The following is a 26,953-nucleotide window of genomic DNA, read 5'->3' as shown; positions in this document are numbered from 1 at the left end:
TCCCTCTGGATCTGAAGAATTGGAGCAATTTACTCCTAATAGCAACTTCATCCTTCATAGAATTTCAACTGCACCCTTTAGGAGACAAAAAAACCATCATTGTTATTTATAGCACTTTTCTAAAGGATGTTTTTTTTTTCAAAACTCAATCTTACTTTTAGAGATTTTCACGCCTGGAAATGATTTTTATTGTATGACTAGTGATTAGAAAAATAACAGTATTATGACTTATAAATTGTTATTTTTTGCCATTCATCGTTAAAATACCTATTATAATAATTATTATTTTAATATTAAAAATTTTAAATAGCATATTTTAAGTAAGTAATGGCTCTAATAACAATTATAAATATTTCAGTGAGGATCTACTAAAAGATATTGTCGTTGAAAGTTGAAATCTCGCCATTTATCAGTGCAGTAGGTGTGCATAGTATACATAGATTTGTGGCGTGGAAACAAATGTCTTCACCAATCTTATTATGTCATGCGGTGTGCTAGCTGTGAAAACAATATTAGTAGAAAAGACTGAGAACCAAAAATGATTGACCTTTAAAACTAAAAGGCTTCCTCTCCTATCCAACACTGGCTATACAATTTGTGTTGGGAAATAAATAAGTAAAAAATGTGAAATTTAGAAGGGTGCTAATTAACGTAGTTGGTAAATTTTTTGTAGAATTAGTACTGTCTTGAATTTGAGTCTCAGACTCACTCCCATTTCAGCCAGGATTTCTTCCATCTTCTTCTCAAAATGAAGTACAAGATGATCAGATTAACACAACACTAAGATTTTGTTATGGGATTTAAACTAAACAACTTTTTGTTTGTTAATCATATATTTTAATGATAAAAGTTAGAACATGTTTATTTGTTGAAATACCATCAAAACATCGACTACCAAAAATACCACAAAAATATAGCTTCTATATCATCATATGTGATAGAAGATGCCAGCTAACTAAGCTGGTAGTGCCTTTGATAGTTGTACCATGAGATTGAATACTTCTTTGTGTAACCATTGCCATCGGACCCTCTCTATCATAATGTCATATAAAATATAGCATGTGATAACATTGGCAGAAGAGTCTGTGAAGAAGTTCCTGGTCTATCAAAATATCATAACATGTGATGACATTTCAATGAGCACTTTTCTGTCTAAAGGAAAACAGCATGTCGCCAAAGCAAATTAAGTCATGCTCACGTCAATGTTCAATGTGAGCAATATGAAGACTAACGGCCAGCTCACAGAATCCAAACTCGAACACTCAAACGGAGATCATCAGCCATCCAAGACTGTGTTGACTTATAGCTATCGCTAGATTGATGGATACATTAGACAGATAGATAGAGCTCAATACTCTGCCCAAGGGACGGTCTCAAGCCATCCTCCTAGATCACCAAATCATCTCAATCAAGAAAAGCAAAACCATGATGAAATCAAAGATTAGAAATCATCACTTTCAAGAATTTACTGAGATTATGAGCAAAGCAAATTCATTTCATGAAATGTTAAAACTGACATATTGATCAAGTCATCTGGATACAGAACCCATGTAAAACAACTAAGTATAAAAAATTTGTTTTCTTTTAGTTTCGCTATTCAAGGATTCAAGTATATTCTTTCTTCAGAAAGATGATCATGACTACTTCCAGAGAGAACAGCCTACCCTCACCATTCCAGGTCCCAGTTGCTCCGATGGCTTTATACTACATCGATGAGATTTTATCTTACTCATCCTCATAAAAAAGTCACATTAAGAGCTCTTCTTAGATGGATGTTTCTTGCCAGGTGTGCTTGATGTTTCTTCTGCAGGTGATGCAGACCGATTCTGTTCTTCATAATGTCGAACAGGATCTGCAAATGAACTTGTAAAATGATACCTGAAACGGATAGCACATAATAGGTTAACTTCTGAAATCATTTAACATTATACATCTGACTTGTCATACCTGCTTGACTTTATAGTCTCATTTTCAATAATGGTTTCTTGGTCATACACATTCCCTGTGTTAAGAATAAAGGAACAAAAACATCATTGACAGAACGAAATTATAGGAGAGCTACAGTGATGATAACATATAAGTCAAATGGCAAATTGGCTTTTATCTAAGCTGCCATCAGAAAACATGCATGAATAGGGCAGGTGAGTTGTGATGGAATCCTGTAGAAACTCCAGAACCCAGAATGGTATTTATAACCTCTAGCGACAAATGAAGATTCCACGAGTGTACTGTGATTATGATAATCAAATAGTAGCAGTTCATTTTCAACCACTCTAGTGTCCATTATGTATTAATGGCTACAACATTAGACAGAAATGGTTCGACCAGAGACATCAGAAATACATATATACATACATATTGATAGTTCTTCATGCGCGTAAGGGCAGAGAGTCAACATGGTCCAAAATGAATATCCGATGATCAATATTATCTTAAGAGGCAAAGATGCTGGAACTAAATCCCCAGCCCATAATAGGCTAACATCTGCCATGACAAAGCCCAAGAGAAAGATCAGAACAGTCAGAGTTCTATTGGTTTTTCCTTTTCAAATGCTCGTACGACATTTCAGTGATTCAATATGAGAATACTTTATTCTACTGTTCAAGTAGAATGTTCCACTTAGAGAAATTGTTTTTCTAAAGATTAATCAGGCTAATGGACTCATTTTAAATTGTCATTTCAGTTAAGGGTCAAGTGGCAACATCTCTTCATTACAAGGTCATTACTTGATCTTTTTTCAAGGAGGAACCAATTTATGTAAGTTCTAATATTCGAGGTTCAACTGTAAAATATGTCTTAATTCTGCTGCAGCAATTAAATAACAATTAGTAAAAAGAATCTAAATCCCAACCTTACCGAGGGGATTGGAACTGTCATCTTTGCTTACACTGATCATTTTGTCTGAGAACCGTCTCACTGGCACCAGGTTGGTTAAACAGGCTGCAATAAGTAGATTTTGTAGGATTGCTTTAATAGGCTATCTATTGAGGAATTTGAAAGTTCCAAGTTCCAACACAATTATCTCTAGTTTCTTCATTATTAATATAGCTCTTAGTTGCCAGAATCATGAGCGTGTGCAGAAGCAGATGTGTGTGCATGCATGGGGAAGCAAAAAATTTTAGAGATGCTCTTTAGAAGTGGATGCAGGTTTGAGATTCCAAGAAGACTCTAAAGTGGTTGTCATAGGTAGAAGATTCCAGCTACCAAGATATAACCAATTATCCAGACAAGGAATTTTGAAGAGGAAGAGAGAGAAAGGTTGCTATAGAAAGCTCGAAAGAAGAAATCCTCAAATTAGCTCTAAGGCTAGGGGTAACATCTTTACACATATAGATGTTTCAGAAGAAACATGAGATGATCAAAACTCATCTTTTCGAAGGTAGCTCCATAGTGATTCATCTAAGTTCCACCAACATCTTCCCTTCTTGAAAAGTATTCAAAAAATACAGTAATTCCAATCTCATCTGGTCAGAAGATTTGTTTCCAAAACTTTTTTGAATCTGTGGTTTTCACCTCTGACATGAGTCAAGACTAGCTCTTCTTTTCAATTTTCAGTCAACGTGCCTATAATTACAAAGATATATGGGTCATGCCCATACAAGACAGTTAAAATAGATGAAATATAATACTGAAACTTGTGACAGCACGATAACAGCTAAGATAACAAAATAGTCTTAATACGATTATCTTTTTGAACTGAATTTCTGATCTTTAACACAGTAAAAGATCTTTTAATTAATTAAAAGGTCAGATAACACATTATGCCCATGTAATAACTTACTTTCCTTTTGTTTATTATTTTAAATTATAAGCATTACTGAACATCTCAATTCTATGCTGTCATAGCTACTTAAACGTACAAACTGAGAGTTATATTTCGCTTTCTGAAAAGCTAGCATGAAGCTATGGATTTTGCAAACAAGTAACACCAGTAAAATTATATCATTTATCGGTTAAGCATTTAAAACAAGTAACACCGGTAAAATTATATCATTTATCGGTTAAGCATTTAAAACAAAAAGATTTCTGTTTCCATGCATCAGAAACAATAGTAAAACATTATTTGCAGAGAGAAACAATTACTGATCAGGCAGATTTTCTAATACAGTCAGAAATTACATATTTAATATAGAGAAAGCTACATGTGCCCACCTACTTTTTGGATTCAGAAACTAGCTTTGTGAATTTCTGAATAACTAAGTAACAGGTTTCTGTTTATCCTAATGTATCAACTTAGAAGCCATGAAATAAAGCTAATATTGAAGTTAAGTGTGTCACTATTCTGCTATACACGTGTATATGTTAACTCACAGAATGACACTATCAAATTTTTTCGTTGTGACAACTACTACAAGTATTGTTAGAGTTCCAAGCAAATCATATGGATGTCAAATCAATTTCTTTTTTTGCTTAGATCTATCGTACGATCCTTGGATCATCAGCAAAATCAATGAAAACAAATTTTATTGATGGTACTGAATATAGTATCTGAACATGGCATTTCTTTCCAACTCTTGGAAATTTAGCATGGCTATTCCAAATAAATTTTTGCTCCATCAAATATCTACAAGACATTTTTATGGAACTCTACCTGATCCATGCCAACTTGGATTTAATTCAATCTTACTTGTTTTTAGTAAAACTCAAAGCATCCTACATATGCATTTTGATGGTTGATTATTTAGTTTTGGCTCCTATAGATTTTACATGTACTTGAGCTTTCCTACACATTCATCTGCTTTAAAGCTTGATGACTTCCAAACTGATTTGTGGTTTTGGCTTGTTTGATTGTTTATAACCTTCCTATTATATACTGGATTTTGAATGGTCCAATACACGTGTTCAACATGGATGCTTATTTTAAGTATTAGACAAGGTTATAGGCACTTCCCAAATTAATTTGTGTTACCTGGTAATATGTTTAGGGATGATGGTGAGGTTTTGCTTTTCTCTTTCTTTTCCTTCTCTTCATGTGGATGAACACTAATGATGAACCACATGGTCAGTGAAATTTAAAGAATCTGATGTTAATACTATCGTATGAAGTCCAGACCATGGTCAACCAAGTTGAATGATGACTAGATGAAATTTCTGGATGTTGATGTTATCATATGGTATATGAACTATTGTAACAATCCATTGTGTCTTATCGTTGCTTTTTTACTGCATATATGTAGAAAGTATTTATTTATTTGTTGACATAAGCAACAGTATCATATCCTAACTTTTCAAGACCTGCAGCATCATGTCATCATATCCACATGCAGAATCCACATTGATGCTTCAAAAATTCCAATCTAACAGATATATAAACTACATTTCCATTATACAAACTACATTTCCATTATGTGTGAAGAAGGGTGTGCAATTAATCAAGCTTTCAAGTGCCTTCCCATGTCGGGCCAATACTAGCAAGGCATGGATTGGCACCAGGACAACTAAATCTTTTTCATTTTTTTCAATTAAACAGATTTTTTTTTAAAAAAAAAATCAATTGATCTTTTGTTTCAGCATGTGTCACGAGCATATGCTGTGGCAACAAGACATGTCCCAATGGCACTTGAATCCTTGGCAAAAACAAATTGAACATCCAGAGTTACCCTAAGGATTAAACGAAGAATATCTGGTTGATTCACTAAGAAGCTAGAACAACACAATTAAGAATACTATATACACTTTAGGAAACACAAATATCCCGAAAATGCTCTTAAATATTGCTATCATTTCAGGTAAAATGTATAGAAGAAACCAACATAAACTAAATCTCTCAATTCCAAAAGAAGGGAACATGTAGAGTCCATTATGTCCTAACATTATATGCACAAGACAGATCTTATATTAAATCTTAGAATGTCTGGTTACCTCCATTAAAGGCCTTCCCAGAAAAGTATTTGCCCATCAAATACCGAGAATATTCAGCATCATATCTAATGTGCTTCTCATCAAGCGCCTTGAGATAATCTTCATTGACACTGAGATATTTAACAATCATCATTGAACCAAAAGATATGGCAAGCAGAAGATGTGGCATGCAACTTTTTTTGAGTAAATATTGCTCTTGAAACTTCCAAAAGAAATATTTTTGACAAACACAAATGCATAATAATTTGAAAAAAAAATCATATGCTCATCTAGAATGACCCATCGTGCTGAAGCCAGTAAATAAAAGTAGCCAGCTTTTATGGTTTCACTCTAGAGAAACTAATCATTAACAAGGATGTCAAGACTTTGACGACTAGGAATTACAATGAATTTTATTTTATCTTATAAGATGTTTCTTGCTTCAAAGATATTAATCAAGGAATGTCATACCAGTACGTATTGACCGTGCCATACCATATCGGTACGGAAACAATATACATCAGGAGGCGTGCCAAGTGTCGGTACACCCAACCAGCCTTCATACTCGACGTCTTTGACATAGCAATAGTTTGGCACCAGTACAAGATCCGATAGCGAGATGGCATACTTTCTTAATCCTTAATAACATCTTTCCTATTGTTCTACCATTCAGGATGCGCCAAGGCTTATTATGAACGGAAATATGGAATAGACCTAAGGCTATTTCATGAGCAATCAGATATTATTCAGAGAAAATGTAATGACCATCAAAAAAATAACATGTTGTTTAGTATGTTAAAGCTTGTTTGATATAATTAAACGAAAGGGACCTTAAGTTTAGAATATCAATACGAAAAATACAAACATCAAGGCATGACCAGCATGGGCACCAATAGCATCAATTATGGTCACACATGCATAATAGCAGGGGTGAATGTTTAATCATCATCAACACCATATGCAATGAAGCCACAAGCAACTATTATGGTGGGGGAGGGAGGGGCGATAGGGTGGGGTTGTACTTTGTGATTATGGCTCATTGAAGATCATAGGGATTGTGATTTGGCAATAACCTGTGATGAACAGTAAACAGACCTTATAGTAGGGTCAAGGCTCATGATGGGCATGAATCAGTATTAAGTAAAGAATTAAACATTTATACAGTAGCAATTACCCACGAAACTAGAACAATCAAGAAGGCACCGCATCTACTTGTGATAGTGACATGACATTATGACCAAAGCATTATTTAGGCGGGATGACCCAATGGGCTAAATGTATATGCCAAAGGAATAATCCTCAAAGAGACTTTAAGGTTATATGAACCTTGAGAGACATTCAACAAAAGTAAATTCATATTCATTATCAATGAGGAAAGACTACAAGTAACTCAAAGACATAGGACCAAGATATGGGAGAAAGTTAAAAGCAATAAGGTTAAGGTTCTGAGGGAAAGACAATAGGGATAAAGATTCAAGACTTAAAAAATTCATAGATGATTTAAAAAAGGAGAAATGCTTTAAAGCACAGAGAAGGAAACAAATAAGATCAGGACAATGCTTGCACTAGGAAACATAACTTAGGAGAGAACACTTAAACTGCCTAATGGAAGAAATTTTTATCTCTGCTAACAGGAACAAATGCAAATGAAGAATGGTCAGAGGTGCATCTACGTTAGCCACACAAGAAATATAGAGCATCAAATAAGACTAGCAAGTTTGGGTGAGACTGGAAGCATTATTGGGTCATGCGAAAGATAAGGTTTCAACAATCCTACACTAGGGGAATATTCGGTTGGGGGGACTTGGACTCTAGAATAGGAGTGAGAATGAGTGACTCCCATTCCAGCCATTTGGTTGGAGAGTCTCATTCCCATTCCGACTCCAAAGGGACCGGAAATACCCCGATCCCCCAAAATCCAAAACCTTAATCTCACCTAATATTCAACTCCCATTCCTATTCAGTTTCCGATTATGAACCAAATGCGTCGAGGGATATGGCCATTCCGACTCCCATTCCAATTGTGAACCAACCGCATCCTAGATGGACCAAGAACCTATTATCATATCCACCTTCCCAATGTTGGTTTACATTGTGGCACAGGACCACATAAAAGCTGAAGGAGGTATGGCAAGCAGAACTGCTGTTTTGTTACCTTCCCATGTTTCCACAAGCAGAGACTTGACATCAAGATGGTCATGCAATCTAGGGTGTGATTAGGTTTTCATTTTATTAGTTTTTATTTTTAGGGTCTTAGTTTCAGTTATTTGTCATGTAAATCAACCCTTGGTGTCAAATTGTTTTTTTTTTTTCTGTTCTAGGGATTTTTTATTGAATTCTTAGTAATTTTTCAATCCAAAGTATGAACTAGTTCACTTCCATTATCCTTTCTTGTGGTGTTGATTTAAAGCCATTTAGTTAACAGTTTGCACCAGAATTAGTTAGCAGAGGGTTGCAGCCTAAAATTGTCATGTCCTATCCACTCATAAGTAAATGAAGGGAACATCAGGATTCACCCTGGTACTGAAAAAAGAAAGGAGCTGTGGTGTAGAATCTGTGGATAAGGTGAAAAATGTGCAAAGAGAGAGAGGAAGTGAAAGGCAAAAGGAGGGGATGGGGGCAATACAAAGGAAAGATATATGGCTCTGGCAGCCTATATTATTCGAATGACCCTCACCCTTCCCCACTCTCCAGAATTTCTTTTCCGGGTTCACTTGATTAATTAGGTCATAGAAAAGTCCTAAGATTAAAATTGAATCTTTGAAGGGATATAAAAGAAGAAGAAGAAGAGGCATAATGTATCTTTTGATGAGAACAATTAGATCTCTGGCTTTCCCTTTGTCCAATTCTCATTTCCTTCTCTCGTTCACTTTTGATTCAACATCTTCAGTCTCAAGCATAACAAGTTCCCTCATGTAAGCGGATTTGTTTTCCATTCAAATTTACTGCACAGAACTGAATTTAATTTAGATTACTGAATTTAATTCTAGATTACTACACTAGGGCATGAACGATCGAGACAGAACAGAAGCAATCTGACCAGCTACAGCCTGCCTTGTCGAGGGTCAGTTCATGCTCATGATGAGCTAAACCTCCTCTCTATCTTGTTGCTCAACCTTGGTTTGGTTGGCCTTGCTGCTAAATAGGTAAGTTAAGGGTTTGAACAGCGGAAATAGAGAAGAATGACAACACAGGTGGAGAAAAAAAGAGAAAGGACTTAACTGCTCAATTTGACCATCTCCATTGTTGTTGTTGTCATAGATCTCAACCCTAGTGCCACTACTGCCACCAGCTTGTCGTTGATGACGAGGAGGACGACGAGCATGCCCTGATACATTACCGGTTTTGCCATCGGCCATGGAGGAAGAAGAGTATGCAAGGAGAAGAGTTGAGGTTGAGAGATTAAAGATTCAGGAGTGGAGGCTTAAGGTTTGCACATGGGAAGGGAGAAAGAATGGGAGGGGGAGGGGGAGGGGGCATGGGGTTGCTTTGCTGCGCCTCTTGCAATTGAAGATAGAGGGGTCACTAACTTAGGGTTTTCTGCACAAACCATGACCGATCTAGCCTTACATCACAATCCAACGTCTCACATTCATCTCCTCTTTTACTTAAGGTTTATTTGTTTCGAAAAACAAAAATAATTATATTAATAAATAATAATTAAATTACATATAATATATTTTTATACTCGTCAAACACAACCAAGCTGGCCCTATCTCATGTTTAGCTCCTTTATATTTCAAGCTCAAAACTTTAGGACATAATTGGTTCGTTTATTAATCAAATGAGCCAAAGGCTAGCTAAGGTACAAGCCGGAAACTACTTGCTCATGAACAGCTTGTTCTTTTGACAAACTTAACTACATATAAAGCAGATCTGAAACAATTGGTAGATCCTCATTCCACGTAGAAATGTTCTCAGAACTCAACTGAAACAACAATGTAAATGGACATTTTACCCTAGAAATTAATATTACAAAAATAGACTCTAAACTTGCATCACATGGCCCTAAAGGAATGATTTTCGGTAAGGGACCTACCAAAGTGATTCTTCTATCATATACATGATAAAGCGATGTCTCCCCAGTTTTATGGAGAAAATTATTGCATATATTACAGAAATACAGAACACTACACAAGTTGGAAGTTAGTTTGGACAACTCTATTATCACTTCTCTCTATTCCACATAGCAGGGAGCAGAATATCCTAAAACATGCAATCAAAGTTAAGTTAAAGCAGGTCCAAAAGTACCTTGCGGTGCAGATCACAGATCAAAGATAAGCTCGAGTAATCGACAACCTAGAAAGCATCTCTATTCTCAAAGGTGAGTCAATATCCTAATGTCAATCAATGCATGTGTCATGTTTAAACATGTATTAGCATCTAACTATGTCGCTAGTCTGCTATCAGATGCATGGAATGCGTAGCAATATCTATGCAGCAAATACAATAATGGCACACTGACAACAATAAAATGCATACATTGAAGGGTTTTAGAGGGTCTAACTGTCTAAAAATGAGGATCTTAGAAAGAAAAGGAAGGAAACTTGGTAGCAGGCAGAGTTATCTTTAGGCTTAAATGCTTGGAGCTAAATATGGATGCCATTAACCTCTAACAGTGATTCTCAAAGAAACCATACCAACCTTTCTAGATAGGTGTCTGCATTACTATGAGCACTCTTTCATGGCATTAAATAGAGACCAAGATGCTATACTTGATGAATACTAGCATAAAGCATTTGCAATGCACATGAGGGGCAATATGGATCAATGGGCTAGCTGTCCTGCTATGACAGGTTTCAGCCAGCTGGAACCCCTTTTAGACACTTTTACTTACTCTTGGATTGCCCTCCATACTTTTCCTTTTTTGCCTTTAAACAATCAATGTGAAATCACATGAGCAAGAGCACATTGAATATCTAAAGGAGACTCAAGAGTCCACATTATGTGTTAGTACAGATGTCTGGATCTTCATCTGCCCCTTCAATAAAGATTAGATTTGTGACCGATGTATATCCAGTAAGCATAACATATATGTGACTGTTGATTAGAAAGACATTTTGGGTGTTTTACAGCTTTATGGCTAAGAAGTTGATGAATAAGGTGAATTAACCAATTTATTGAATCCTCTGACGAATATGCCAGTAAATGCCCATAAAGGAGAAGAGATCATTTGTACAAAAGGGAGATCATCTGTACAAAAGGCTGAAGCAAGAAATCATTATATTTGTTTTTTGGTTGGAGCTAATAAGGATGGTTCTTTAATGGCATGGAACCTGGTTTCCTCGATGATAATGCAGATTGAAATTCCAGCATGCCAATGGTGCAATTGTTTATTGCTTCGAGGGGATTTTGGGTATTAAGCTCAAGTTTTGAAAAGCCCCCTTGTCTACCTCAGTGGATTAGTTGCCAAAGAAGTTGAATTCTCTATGCTAGTTGTTGTGGGGTCGCACCACCTCGGTCTTTATCCTCGGCATCTATCTTCGGACATCATTCTTGACCAGTAGCTGACAACTTGATCAGACTAATACCAACCCCTTAGTTGGATCCAAGCTGACGACTTTCAAAGTCCTAGAGACATTGAATCATTAAAAATAGAAGGTGGACTAATGCCACCTCCCTTAAGTTCCAAACGGTTACGACAACACTCCCAACAGTTATAATAAAACGTGGCAAGCAAGTTAATGCCACTTAATGCACGACTACATATGACTACATTATGGATCATAATTCTATATGGCAGTTACCGGTTATGAAGATAAAGTATTCTTCCCCCTCTATGAAAGAGAAACATTAACGATCCTTCGATAGGCTTTTTCAAGCAAGAAAAGCACTCTCTTGCTAATTCTTCCTCACTGTTTCCAAAATTCTGACTAACTTAAGTATCGGAGGGTCCTTCACTAGAGAATCTCCGATGACCGAATTTTTTCTTGCAGGACCTGGGAGCATCCAGATGTCCTCGGATCTCCACCAACCACCAAGCTCCACTTCGGACTCGCGCTAACCCTAGCTACTCCTCGTTCCGGAGCCTTGTGGCAACACTAGTCAAATTGAATTTTGAAAAACTAACTATAGCATGTTTGCAGGTACCTCTCAAACAAGGTTCTCTTATCAAAAAAGGCAAGCTGCTTATATCAACCAAATGGAGAAGAAACTTGTAAGTTTGGAAAGGTAATTTGCTCTCTCTAGCTGAGAGAATGACACTCCCAAACTTAGGCCATATGGATCATCCTTCTTTGTTATGTCTTTCTTCTTACACCCTAAGTGGCTAAGGAGAAAATTTTTTTAATAAGCTTAGGCATGATTTCTTTTGGTGAGAGATAAACTCATCAATATAATCAAAAGTAATGATGATTATAGATTTGTCAGCTGGAAAATAAAGGATTTGGGGGGGGGGGTGTTAGGTTTCTCAGTATTCAAGGCATGTATTTGGTCCATCTCAGAAAGTGGAGGAGGCTACTTAAAAGACGATGTGGAGATCTAGGCTCATGTAATTAGACCATCATATTACCAAAGAAAGTGAAGCCTTTAAATATAAGATCCATGGGTAGTATTTTCACCACTCAGAAAAGCATGGTCAGATAAGGAAAACTTTTGGATACGACATTAAGATGATGATCTGACATGGCTGAGGCACTTTTTTTAAAAAAGAAGTAGAGTTGGGACACTGTTCTCATGGTCCCATTTCATGACCTATTTCATCTTGCTGGAATGGCACCTCTATCTCATCTCACTGGAACAGGAAGACCAGTGACCAAGATTTACAACTTAACAAGAAGATAATCTGATTTAGCAAGTCTCAGAACCTCCAATAGATACAGAACCTTAACATTAGATTTTTTTTTTTTTTTAAGATTTTTATCATGGCCAAAAGTAGAGCCCCTTAGATTCACATGGTAAGATCACTCAATAGATTCCTGAATTTTGTGAGAATTACCTTTTTGTTTGCTAAACACCTATAGGAAATCCTGAACCCCCTGACAGTGAGTGCTTTTTAAGATAACATCAATAAAAATAGCTTAACAAAAACAAGATGCATAGTATTAGTAGCCATTCTTGGTGATCATTTTGACAAGTCAATCAGTTATCACTACATTTCTTGTCAAACAATCCTTCCAATATGGAAACCAATGCAGCAACTCTCCTATTTCAGAGGTACATGAAGAAGAAAATTTAATAAGAAAGATTTGAGGCTCAGCAGAAGCTATATATAGTAGTCGCCTTGGAATGTTTCTAGGATGAATGCAAGAATTCTCTTAACAAAAATGCAATAGGACTTCACCCATTCACCACGTCAATTCCTCATGCTGATGTGGCAGGCTGGCACATTATGATTCGACCACCTCCTCATGAATCTACCAACCACCATGAATCAAAGCAATCCCTTCATGTTGCAATCGCACAAGGAATTGATGGAATGAACAAATGGAGCCCCAAAGCCCATGGGTAATCCAGGAACTCATATCAAGTATTTCAGCAGAAAGAATTAAAATTAATGCTGAGTTTCTCCACAGCTGGACGCTGAAACTGATGACACATCTGGACAGGCCAGGATTCCTAGAATACCGCACTACTCTTCCCTACAAGCCATTGTAGTGGAAGCCTCGTTTCTCTTTGTGATATAGTATGATATTCTTAATTGGTTTCTTTCAAATTGATGATGGTCTAACATTCTTTCAGCTGGATTATTTATCACTCATCACTCTGCTAGTTTCTTTTACCTACCACAAACCAAAATAAATGAAAAATCCCACCTTTTGCACAAAAAATTAGAGGGAACAAAAACAGAATGCACGTTTCTTCTAATGTTAGCTACGTCCATGATAAGAGGACAAAAAGTCAAATAAAATAAAATAAAAAGAAACCGACCACCCAGTTCATCGATGGAAATCTGAAGAAAAATAAGCAGAGAACTAACAGAAAAGGATCCAACAAGTCAGGCTTTCTTTCATAGGGTTCTTCTTTTGGTATGAGCATTTTTATTCCTTCTTTGCTGTCATGGGTTGCGACGGGCGGGGCAACGTCCTGCAAAAATTGAAACCCTAGATTAATCCTGCCAAGAAAAATGTTATACTCCGAACAAAAACAAAACAAAAAACGTGGAAGGGAAGAGATGGAGATGAAAGAGTTGGCATGGAGCAAGAGCTCCATTTGTAAACCTGGAATGGAAGTGATGTGTTCCAACTTGGAACTAGGCGCGAAGGAATGGGATGCGAATGGAAGGAAAGAAGGGATGGAGAGAGAGGGATGGACCTGAAGCTGCGCGGTTTGAGGACTTTGCTCGGTGGCGGCGGCGGCGGACGGCGGAGAGGGAGGGGTTCGGGAGGCAGAAGACGGCGAGGCCATGGGTAATGCGGAGGGAGGCGCAAAAAGTGAGAGGTGGAGCGGTGGGGCTGCGGAGCTGTCGAAGCGGTGAAGAGGGTGGACCCAGTCTGACCAAAAATCCCGATGGAGTAATATTTGTGCACCATGTGCCGTGCAACGGGGGCATACTATTCAATAATGGAGCACACAGCACTAAAAATGGCATGGGATAGGATTTATAATAAATTACTAATTATCCAAATCTAAATTCAAATATTTAATAATTTATTTAAATTTAATTTAAATATTAATATAATTAATTTTTTTTATTCAAATTTATTTCAATCAAAAATTGAATAATTCAAATTTATTCAGCTTGAATCTACTTGAGTCAGATTAAGCATTTTTTTCTAAAATTCTTTTGGTTGATAAGAAGTGAAGGGAGGAAGAGACACTTCCTGAAAAGTAGAGAAAGAAGCTCTTGTTTAATTGAAATTTTAAGAAGAAAGAGAGTAAAAAAAATATTTTTCATGAAAAGTCACTTTCTATATTTCATGAAAAGTGATAATCCATGGAGAAGATGAATTTTGGCACATCCCGATATGGAAAGTAGTGATATTTTTTTTCTAAAATACCCTTTTAAGATCCATAGCTAAAATTTTATAAAATATCAATGGATAGTTAGAATAAAATACTGAATAGTAATATAATATTATATTAATATTATCTTAATATTTATATAAATATAATATTAATATTTATTATATTTTAATATTTATATTAATATAATATTTTTATTAATATTAATATAATATTTATATTAATATAATATTATATTTATATTAATAAATTTATTATATTAAAATAGTCATATTATATTAATATAATATTAATATATTAGTATTATATTAACACAATAAATTATTATAGTCTAATGTTATATTATAATATATTAATGTTATATTTATATTAATATAAATATAATATTTATATTTATATAAAGTTTATGAGTAAAAATATATGGTTTATATCTACTAAAGGTATAATAGGTATTATACACTGTTTTCTCAAGAAAATAGGTGTTTATCTAAATATAAACTACTTTATAATAAGTCATCTTTTCATGATCAATCAAACATATCAAAATCCTATTCTCAGAAAATAATTTCTCAGAAGTTACTTTCTAGAAAGTTGTTTTCTAAGAAGAAAAGTTCTTCCTACGAACCAAATGAGTCTTTATTTCTATCAACTTTAAAGCCATACTATCATTTCACAAATCATACCTACCTTAAACAAATAAAATTAAACAACACTTAATTCTATATTTAATCAAAATAAAATTCGAACTACCTTAACCAAATAAAATTCAACAATACTTAGTTCCACAATCAATTTAAATAAAATTTAAAAATAATATAAATTTAGCAGACCAAGATAATCAACAACAACACTTAGTTTCAATACCTCTAAAGTAAATAAAAATATAAACATAATTTAAAAAAAGCACATCTAAGTTCCACATTTCAAAAATACTTAAACAAAAATTCTCGATCAATCCTCAGTGGCAACATTATTCTTCACCCAATCCACCTACAAATAATTAATTGTTGTTATTGATGATTGATTATAATGATCATTAAGAATAAAATTCATTAAAAAATTTATTATAAAAAACTTATACTTGAGCTAATGTCTTCAAGTACAAAATTCTCAAAAATACAATAAGTTTCCTCATGCATTCCTTTAAAAAGTATAGTACTAGTAAATATACAAAATAAAAATCAATTTTCATAAATAATCATTACATCAAATAAAAAAATTTAATTAAAAAAATAATAGTATACAATATATGAAAATATCTCTATCCAATCAATTGCCACTGTAAATTAAGACTTCTACAGTTTCAGGATGTAATCGACTGCGGTATAGAGTCAACAATCTCTCACTAGTGCTAAAAGCAGATGCAGAAGCCACGGTGGATACAGGGATGCCAAACAAATTTTTGGCCATTTTTGCAATGTTGGGTATTTAGATCCATTTATTTTCTATCAAAATAAGACATTAAAATTAGGAGACTGAGGTATTTCATCCTCCACCAAATAGTGATCCAATTCAGTTTTTGCCGAAGTGCTTTTGGCCTTCTTCTTCCTTTGCACATACAAATCAAAATTAACCAATTAATCATTCATAGGTCCATGATCACTCTGCATCAAATTGGAGTCTTTCTCATATTGCCTTTCTATATTAGCCTTGAATTGATACTCATTAAGTAATTTATAATAAACTTCTCATGACTTCTCAATCTTATAGGTAGTCATATCCCTGTATATTTTGTTAAAATAATACTCAATCAAGGATATTTTAAACCTTGGATCTAAAATTATAGCAACCCCCATCAAAACGTGGATCTCATTCTAATATTTGTTGAATTTAATCAATATTTTCTTAGCCATTTTCTCAATGACTTCAAAAGAAGACTCAAGCCACTTGAGCAATTCTAATATCACATCACAAATATTTGGAAAATACAAATTGGCTATAGGAAATTTGGTATCAGAAAACACCATGGTCACTGTACAAAATGATTTCAATCTATGACAAACTTTATGACCAAGTATCCAATCATTATCATTAGGATAACATTTAAATCATGTCTCATGTTGTTTCAGCCTAGCAAAAACATGTTTATATATCAAAGCAGTCTCCAACATTAAGAAAGTTGAGTTGGACAGTCAAGACTCATCTTTTTGGTATAATTAACTCAGATTTGACAAGCTGTTTCTTCAAACTTTTCACATTTCTTAAGTGATGCTGTCCGATACTCCACACTATCACGAATATTTTGGATCTCTTTCTTAATCACCTCTAAACCATCCTTCATAATTAAATTCAATATATGAGTACAACGACGCATATATAAAGATCTATCGGACAACAACAAAGTACTAAGTTGCAACTTATCCTTTAAAATATCAACCATTGCATCATTGGTGCTGCAATTATCTAAAATAATTATCGACAACTTAGTATCAATATTCTAATTTAACAAACATTTAATAAGTACTTCAGCAAGGTTCATTGCATCATGTGGAGAAAGAACATAAGCAAACCTATTTAAGAAAGAAAGGGAGAATTCAGATTACAAAATTTAAAATTCAAATTCAAATTTAAATTACGGCAAACATGGTAATCATTTGGGCATATCTAATGATTTAATGAATTAAATCTGCTATCAATAGCTGATGTTTAAAATTCAAGTTTAAATTTAAAATATACCAAAAATAGTAGTCATGTTGGTGTATCTTGTGATTGCATGAATACTTTTTAGTCTTTATTTGGCTAGAATATTTTTTATAAATAAATTAAGATTTAGTAACTGATAGGTGATAATTGATAAAATATATTTAATCTGATATATATATATATATATTTTAAAATACTAAAATAGTTTAGATCGGGTTTGGATCAAGTATCGGGTTGGGTGCATAACTACCTAGTTCTGACCTGAATTCAAAATTAAGCATTCAGATTTTATCCAAATCCAGTTTAAACCCAGTCAATGCATTGACTATTCGACCCAATCGGGTCAGGTATCCGTGGGTTTGGATTTTATTGCCATCACTACGTAGTGCATTTAGATAGGATGGATATTTAATGCTACTCAATTTTTTTCTTTTTTTAATTTTTAGTGACGAAAATATCCTTTCCTTTATATAACAAAGCAGAATAGTATTATTACTTCTTGACATCTTGTATAATTTTTTATGAATATATATAACATCTTAAATTATAAATATAATTTTTTATATCTTTATGATATTCAGAATAATATATATGACTTTCTAATACCTTATATGACTTTCTGTGAGTATATATGATATTTCAAAAATATATATAATTTTTTATAAATAAATATAATATTTTAAATAATATATATAATTTTTTAACATCTTATATGATTTTTTTTGAGTATATATAATATTTTAAATAATATATATAATTTTTTATGAATATATATGACATCTTGAATGATATATATATTTTTCTAACACCTTATATAACTTCTTGTGAGTATATATGATATTTTGAATAATATATATAACTTTTTATGAATATATATATAATATTTTAAATAATATATATAATTTTTTAATATTTTATATGACTTTCTAACATCTTATATGATATCAAAAAATTATATATATTATTTAAGATATTATATATATTCATAGAAAATCATATAAGATGTTAGAAAGTAATATATATTATTTAAAATATCATATATATTCACAGAAAATCATATATATTATTTGAAATGTCATATATATTCATAGAAAGTCATAGAAGGCATTAGCAAGCTATATATATTATTCAGGATATCATAAACATATAGTAAGTCAAATACATAGTTCAGAATGTCATATATATTCATGAAAAATCATACAAGGTATTAGAAAGTAATAATACTATTCATTCTTTATTCTATAGAGGATAGGGCATTTTCATTACTAAAAATTAAAAAAAAAATATTGGACAGTATTAAATGTATATTCCATCGTTAAGTACGTTACGTGCTTTAAGAAATTAGGTGATACGCTCCATATCAAATTTATTGCACTGCATGCGGTGCACAAAGACTTTCTCTAATTTATATTATTTTCTAAGGGTCAAGATTTGGATGTAAATAGGCTATGAAGTTTTGAGTGGACCTGACCTACGATGCATCGATGGCTCTGTACTTGCATTTTGGGGCCAAAATTATTTTCATCTCCAATATTTAAAAATTTTGAATTAAATATTTATTGCTCCTTGAATTGATTTTGATTATTACAAAGTATTTGAGGGGGTTACTAATGATTTTGGCTTGAAAAAAGATTTATTATATTTCAGGAATAAAATCATAATTTTATCAAGTTCTGATTCGGAAGCCTCAAGAGCAAGAATAGAAGATTTGTAATCTATTGGAGGCAATTTTAATATTTTGAATATATATTTTGAAAGAAAATCATGTTTATATATTTGAGTCGACCCCATGAGTCGACTCATATCGAAAGGAGCAGAACGACATGCTGATTTTTTTGGCTGGCACACCCTATGAGTCGACCCCATGAGTCGATCCCTGTGCATGAGTCGACCCTATGAGTCGACCTCTGCTGCAGTGTAGGTCAAAATTACAGAACAGTCATTTTCTATTCTGTGCCACAGAAGTCGACCCCATGAGTCGACTCATGTGCATGAGTTGACCCTATGAGTCGACCCCTATGATGAAAAAACTCTGCAACGGCTAGTTTTCGGCTCATTTTGGTTACATTTAATGCCTATTTAATGTGCTCTAACAGCTCTATTTCAGTCCAGATTACTCTCTACCATCATTTAAAGTTATAAAAGGTACTTAAAGGAGGAAATCAATAAGATTTTGAAAAAATTCTTCAAGCATTCATTTCAGTCCTAAGAAAAGAGTCCTCTTGAAGTTAAAGAAGTTTTTATTTCAAGTTCACCAACTCCTCAAGAGCTTATTCAAGTCTTCAACCACCTTGAGAAAAATCAGAAGAGCTTCCTTCTTATTATGTAAAGTATATTTAAAGCTTTATTCGCTCATTAAAGGAGCTACATCTGTATTTCTGTGTGATTAACTGTTATATTCTATTTTGTGTTGATATTTTATTTTGGAAGGATTTCAAAATGTGGAAAGGTTGATCCGAATTTTGAATCAAATTATATTGGATTAGTTTGTATCCGAGAAACAAGTATTCTAGCTTGGAATAGCTAGAGTCGGAGGTTCTGACGTTGTATTCAGGTTGAATACGGTTTAGTAGATTTGAATTCTCAAGTAGGAGCTTGAGGAGTAGATGTAGGTGCAAGGTTAGTACCGAACCACTATAAATTTTTTTGTTTGTGTTGTGCTTACTTGCTCTCTTTTTAAATTTTCTTATCTTCTTGCATTCTTGCATCCAACTTCTACACCTTGCATAAATTTTACTCTCCTCATTTATCCTGCTCATTGATAAATAATTCTCATAGTTGTAAGTTAATTTTAAATTTTTAAAAATCTAATTCACCCTCCTCTTAGATTGCATAGCTGGACAACAAGTGGTATCAGAGCTCGGTGCTCTAGTCCTACTTTGATTTAACCATCAAAGAGCTAAAGATCTATGGCAACTCAAGTTGGTGCTTCACTAGCCGAGAGGCAGTCCACAAACCAATCTTCACTTTTTAATGGGTCAAACTATACCTATTGAAAAGCTCGGATAAAAATCTTTATTCACACACTTGACTATGATATGTAGAGTATCATAATAAATAGACCACACACACCTACTAAAATAATTGATGGTGTGGAATCAATCAAATCCGAAAAAGAATGGGATGAGGTTGATAAGAAAATGGCTCAACTAAATGCTAAAGCCATGAATATTTTGTATTGTGCTCTAGATGCTAATGAATTCAATCGTATTTCAACATGCATGTCAGCTAAGAAAATATGGGATAGATTAGAAGTAACTCATGAAGGAACTAATCAAGTGAAGGAATCAAAAATTAATATGCTTGTGCATAAATATGAACTCTTTAAAATAGAGCATGATGAATCAATTACTGAAATATTTACTCATTTTATTGATATTATTAATGATCTAAAAAGTTTTGATAAGTCTTATTCTAACAGTGATCTCGTGAAAAAGATTCTTAGGTCTTTATCAAAGACTTGGGAGGCCAAAGTGACAGCAATCTAAGAAGCCAAAAATCTAAACATCCTACCCTTGAAGGAGCTTCTAGGATTACTGATGACACACGAGCTGAGCATGAAACTACATCAAGAAGAAGAAGTCAAAAAGAAGAAGACAATCGCCCTCAAATCCACGGCTCAACTTGATGAGAAAACTGATGATACAAAAAATGAAGAGCAAGATGAAGGAATGACCCTCATTACTAGAAGATTTAAGAAATTTTTGAAGAAAAGGAGACAAGAAATGAGGAAGAGGCCACCTATAAAAGGAGAACATAGCAAAGAAAAGGATAAGAAGCAACTCCTTATTTGTTATGAATGCAAGAAATCAGGACACTTTAAGTCTGAATGCCCACAACTGAAGAAGGGTCTCAAGAAGTACAAGAAGAAGGCCATGATGGCTACATGGAGCGGAAGTGATGTATCAAGCTTCGAAGAAGAAGACTCAAATGAACAAGCCAACTTGTGCCTTATGACACATAAAAATGAGGTAAATACTGAAACTCCTATTGATTTATCTTTGAAGAACTTCATAAAGTATTTTATGATTTAATTGATAAACTAAAGAAGCTAGAGGTAAAGAACAAAGAATTAAAATCAAAGAATCAATCTTTACTAAAAGAAAATGAGAGTATTTCAAATAAAAAATCAATCATGTCTCAAAAAATCTGAACTTAAAAAATGAGATTGTCAAGTTAAAACTCATAGTTGAGAAGTTCACTTTAAGTTCAAATAAATTTCATATGATACTTGACAATCAAAAGATCATTTATGATAAAGCCGATCTTGGATATAACCCTTTAGAGAAATAAAAACTTCTAAAAAATATCTTTGTAAACTTATCATGCAACAAATTTTCAAATATGACTTGCTTTAAATGTGGTAGAGTAGGACATAAATCTTATTCATATTTTTCTAACAAATCTGAAAATTTTAATGTAAAGAAAATATGGGTTCCAAAAGGAACCATTATGACTAACCAAAAAGGACCCAAAAAAATTTGGATACCTAAAGTCAAAACTTGATTCTTGTGTGTAGGTGTGTCTTGCATCCCAAGGAGCAAACCAAAAATAGTATCTTGATAGTGGGTGCTCAAGACACATGACTGGTGATGAATTGGAATCTCAATTCATCACACTTGATGCTAAAAATGGAGGGATGGTCTGTTGGGAATAGTGTCCCAAAGCCAATCGTCAGCCTGTTGACGGTTGTGCTCCTTTTGTATTAGTACATGAATTATAAATAAATAAAAGTTATTTTGGTATTTTTTCATCACAAATGTTTCATCTTCTAATGAACTCCTGTGTTGTGGTGAAGTCCTTAGGACTATTTAGACTCGACAAAGGAGGATTTGTCGTTTAGTCCTTAAACATGTTCGCGACCAAATGATACGTTGTTACCAAGGACGACAATATTTATCGAGCATAGGTCGTTGTGTGCCATATGGGTTGGTTGTCCTCATAACCAAAGAGTGCGGAGACACTGGTATGGCATACAGGTGAGATGTAATGGTACATCTGCACTGAACGTGACCAACTCCGGAGCTATTTCTGCTGTCAAGATTTGCTCCGATGGGATATGGGTATAAATGTCCCTCCGACCTGAGACCGCCACGGTGACTTGCAAGCAACTCACTGCACTTAGGCACTGGACTACCTGAATTTCTAATTCAGTGACGGAAGGCTGCTGGGTGTAGTCAAGTACTTGACTTGTCGGTGCGTGTGTCAAGATGGGATTGACCACTCCAGTTTAGGAGCTGTGTACAGTCGTGTTTCAATTTAGCAAAACCTTGGCCAGGATAGTCCTAGTGAGGAGTCACAGGACTAATTGAGTTGAGCACGATTCGGATGATATCATCAGGGTTGACAGTTTAACTCTGAGTCATCCTAAACACAGGGGTCAAAAGGGATGAATTATACGGTAACCATATTCACGTAGGTTCTGAATGTTGCGATTGTGATTATTCGACCTATCCGGTCGTCGGGTACCATTGCTAGATGGTCACTTCGATTAGTACAGAAATTGGTTCCTGTGCTACCGGCTTAGGTTCGAACCTGCGGGGTCACACACATTAGAGGTTCCTTTCTGATCTGATGGCTGATTATGAGTCTTATCTATCTGGGACTCTATGATTGAGAATTAGAATTCTCTAATCATGAGTTCCACACATTTTGGGTACCGGGGTCAAAATTTTGAATTTCAAATTTTGAATTTAAAATTTGAACTCTTTGATCAGGGTTTCATATCGATGGTCTCTGATGCCTGATTGCCCATCGAATTTGGACTCAATATTTATGAGAGGTTTAATTAGTGATTTAATCACTAATTAACTCAATTTGATTGAGTAATTATTTTTGGATCAAGTCCAATTGAATTGGATTCAGTTTGGATTGACCCGATTAGGTTAAATGTTGACCTAATCGCTAAGGTGGTTTAGTCCCTGATTTGATCAGGGGTTAGGTTTAGTTAATTCCTGATTTGATTAAAATTTTATTAAGCCTAATTAAGCCTAATTATGTTGGGTTTAATTTGGTCTAATTGTGCTCAACCTATTTTAAACTAGGTTGGCTCAATTTGAATCAAACCACCTTGTTTTAAATTCCCTGCGTCACCCAACTTCCTTGCACCCATTTGAATTCACGAGAAGAAACTTCTCGTGAAATTTTTCTCACGCAAAACCCTTCCCCACATCCTCATTTGTGTGCCATATGGATGGATAAAATAATTAGTTAGCCATTCAAATTCAAAGCATGTTTGAATTTGAATGGATAACTTATCACTTGCCCTTTCATCCTTATCCATTTTGTGCGCCACATTACTTACACGAGAAAAGGTTTCTCGTGAAAATTTTTTACACACAAAGAGCCACGCCCCTTCTCTTCTCATGCCCAAAAGGATAGGGATAAGTTGGTTTTCATTTGAATTCAAATTTGATTTGAATTCAAATGTGTAACCTCTTGTCTTTATCCTCTCACGCGGATAAGACACGTTCGACGTTGTTTTAAAAAGAGGAGAAAGGTGGGACGTGTGTAGAAAAATTAGGAGAGAAACTTTGGGGCGTGAGGAAGGCTTCTGCGCAAGGTGAAGGTCCAAAACCTTCCGAGAGAAAAAGAAAGAAAAGAGAGAAAATTGGGCGCAGGGTTTTTGGTGTGTACCCTAGGGTTTCTACCTAGGGTTCGGGAAGTGAGATTGGTGTGCCACGAGTGTCGTGAGTCCACCAAATTTTAGAGAGAGATCCATCAGCCTCTCAAGTAACTGTGTAGATGATCCGGAGCATCCAAAAAGTCAGTACACATCGATCGAAGGAGTTTGATCAACATCTGCCATCAAAAAGGTGAAATCACGAACTAGCATTCGTGAGGAGCTGATCAGACGGGAGCTTCGTGTGGATGATCCGCAGAGGCCAAACAGTTGGGTGGCTACGACGTGACAATCAGAGCCCTCCGACGGTGATCAGATTGCGGTGATCGACTACCCGCAAAGGTGATGTGTTCTGAACACAGTACTGTAAAACGTTTACTGATTCAAATTTGAATTTCAAATTTAAATGCATGCTGTTGTATCATATTTAGATCCTAGTGTAGGGTTAATTAGTATTAATTAATGAGATTAATTAATAATTCCGCTGTAAAATAGTAATTTTAAAAAAGTTTTAAAATTACCATTTTGCCCCTGCACTAAATTTTTGCTTCAATTGGTATCAGAGTAGGTTCTAGAATATGATATACATATGCATGCATAGATTAAGGTGTAATCTATAAGTTTAAATTTGAAATTCAAAATTCGAAATTCGAAATTCAAAAAGATTTGAAATTTGAAATTTGAAATTTGTTAGAAGTTTCAAATTTGAAATTCAAAATTTGAAATTTGAAATTTGGTTGAAATCTCAAATTTGAAATTTGAAATTTGAAATTCGAAATTTGAAATTTGAAATTCAAAATTTGAAATTTGAAATTTGGTTGAAATCTCAAATTTGAAATTTGAAATTCAAAATTCAAAATTTAAAATTCAAAGATTGAAAATTCGAAATTTGAAATTTGGTTAAAATCTCAAATTTGAAATTTAAAATTTGAAATTTGAAATTTGAAATTTGAAATTTGAAATTTGAAATTCAAAATTTAAATTTTGAAATTTGTATATTTAGATATACATGATCCAAGTAGCAAGTAATCTAATTGGGTTGGTTGCCATGGCCGTCCGGTCATAGGAGAAAAGTAGGGTTTAAAGGCCCTCTCTTCCCATTCGATGGGGTCTCCTATGGCGGTAGGGGTGCCGATGCAATTATATCCCATGCCGATGAAGCAGCGAAAGGACTTAATTAAGAAATTTATCATGAATGTGTTAGATTAGATTTAAAAGAAAATTTATGATTTATTTTGAGTTATTTTCTGTTATGAAATGAGCAATAGAATTGCTGTTTATGAAATGTGCTGACCCGTTTGTGAAATGAGTTAACACATTTGGTGAACAGAAAATAAAATTTTTCAAATTTGAAAATTATTTTCGAAATGCCAAACCCTGACCCATCAGCCCAAGTACTTAATTAAAAGAATTAAGTGTTGTCTAGTAGGTCTAGAATTGTGAATTAAGACCTAAGACAATTGCATAAACTTTTGGGTCAATGGGTTAGATGAATTAGGTCCATAATTGGGTTAGACCTAAGGTTAGTTTAAAAAATGGACGAATTGGAGTAATTGGTCAAATCTAATCAAAAGTTGAATTAGATTAGGTCAAGGATACTCTAGACTCAACTTCAATAGTTGTAGTTGAATGGGTCCATGTCTTTAACTAGACCAAGATGGACTTAATTCATGGCTACGCGGTGGAGCTCTATTTACTAAGTTGATCAAAATTAAAACTAATGAACCGGTTGGTGTCTAAGGTAAGTTCGGCAGTTTTGACCAGTGGTTCTTAAGCGGGAGCTACTCGCATTGATTCGATCATTGACGAGTTAATGGCAAATCCCCACCACTGATCTCACTTACCTGGCCAATCTGGTAAGTTAGATTTTGATTAGATCACTTGGTGATTAGAGCTCACCCATGTCATTAGGTAAATCAGTATGACTGATTTAGGTGCTCCTAATGCCAGCTTTAATTAAATCCTTTTTAATCTGACTTGGTGAAGTCAGTGGGAGGATTGAAATTGACTGGATGATTTCTTCTCTACTATTCTTTAATAAAATCCTCAAAATTATTAGGTCCCTAAAATGATTAAGTTATAATGATAACTAAGTCATAGCCTCCCATTAAGTGAATGATAATGAGTCCATTAGTTCAATGATCATTGGAGGCCCAAAGGCCTGGTGCTCATTGGCTAATGGGATTATTATTCATAATATGATAATTTGATTGAGTCTTTCTGATGGTGGTTAGGTTGGCCGGCCAAAGTCGGGCCTGATCATTTATTGGTCCGATTCACTAAATTAAGTCATGTTAATGGTTGGACCTAACCAGATCTTTTCAGTGGAGGCCAAAGCCTACTGATTAGGTTCTGGGGCAAAATAAATTACTAGAAGTTGTTTAGAGAAACAACTGGTTAAGAACCTACCCATAGATGCACATGGGTTGACCAACCAAAGTTGGGCTCGTGTGTAGTCTGTGTGGATTCTAGTACCCATTAAGGAATTAAAGTAATTTCTCGAATTGGAGGATGAGGCTACCAGTTCGTAAAAATATTGGGAAAAACTTTAGACTAAAGTCCAAGTCTTTAGTATTAATTTATATACTAATAGAGGTCTCGTTTTCCTTTAAACAGCTATGGCCACTACTCTGTCGCTCCGGTCATTATTAGATAATGACAAGCTCATGGGACCCAATTTCGATAGCTGGTATCGAAAATTGAAAATCGTCCTTGAGCATGAACGGATCCTTTATGTAATAACGGATCCAGCACCTGAGGAGCCAGCTCCGAACGCTAGTAAAGCGATCCGAGATACTTACTTGAAGTGGCTCAATGACCGCACCACCGTTCGATGTATTATGCTGGCAGCAATGAATGACGAGTTCAGCCGAAGGTTTGAGAACGCCCAGCCACAGGAGATGCTTCAAATGTTGAACGACTCCTTTGGCACGCCTGACGACG

At 34.5% G+C, this 26,953-nt stretch overlaps 1 protein-coding gene across 2 annotated transcripts; it reads right to left on the bottom strand.

The window, feature by feature from the left end:
* Nucleotides 1-1,474: 1,474 nt before the first annotated feature.
* Nucleotides 1,475-14,294, bottom strand: LOC105061100 (uncharacterized). 2 transcript variants are annotated; one of them, XM_073256979.1, is made up of 6 exons: nucleotides 14,095-14,294; nucleotides 13,760-13,866; nucleotides 5,863-5,972; nucleotides 2,857-2,940; nucleotides 1,948-2,002; nucleotides 1,475-1,878 (listed from the first exon to the last, which is right to left on the bottom strand). In XM_073256979.1, exons 1-6 carry the CDS (start codon nucleotides 14,185-14,187, stop codon nucleotides 1,752-1,754), a joined length of 576 nt encoding a protein of 191 aa, XP_073113080.1. In that variant the 5' UTR covers nucleotides 14,188-14,294; the 3' UTR covers nucleotides 1,475-1,751. The 2 variants fall into 2 exon arrangements, with proteins under 2 accessions (XP_073113080.1, XP_010943361.1); XM_010945059.4 differs by lacking the exon at nucleotides 2,857-2,940.
* Between the last annotated feature and the right edge of the window lie 12,659 nt (nucleotides 14,295-26,953).

This window comes from Elaeis guineensis, chromosome 1 (assembly GCF_000442705.2).
Source record: "Elaeis guineensis isolate ETL-2024a chromosome 1, EG11, whole genome shotgun sequence".
Lineage (NCBI taxonomy): Eukaryota > Viridiplantae > Streptophyta > Magnoliopsida > Arecales > Arecaceae > Elaeis > Elaeis guineensis.
Note: the sequence above shows the minus strand (reverse complement) of the source record. Positions and strands in the feature narration are given on the sequence as shown.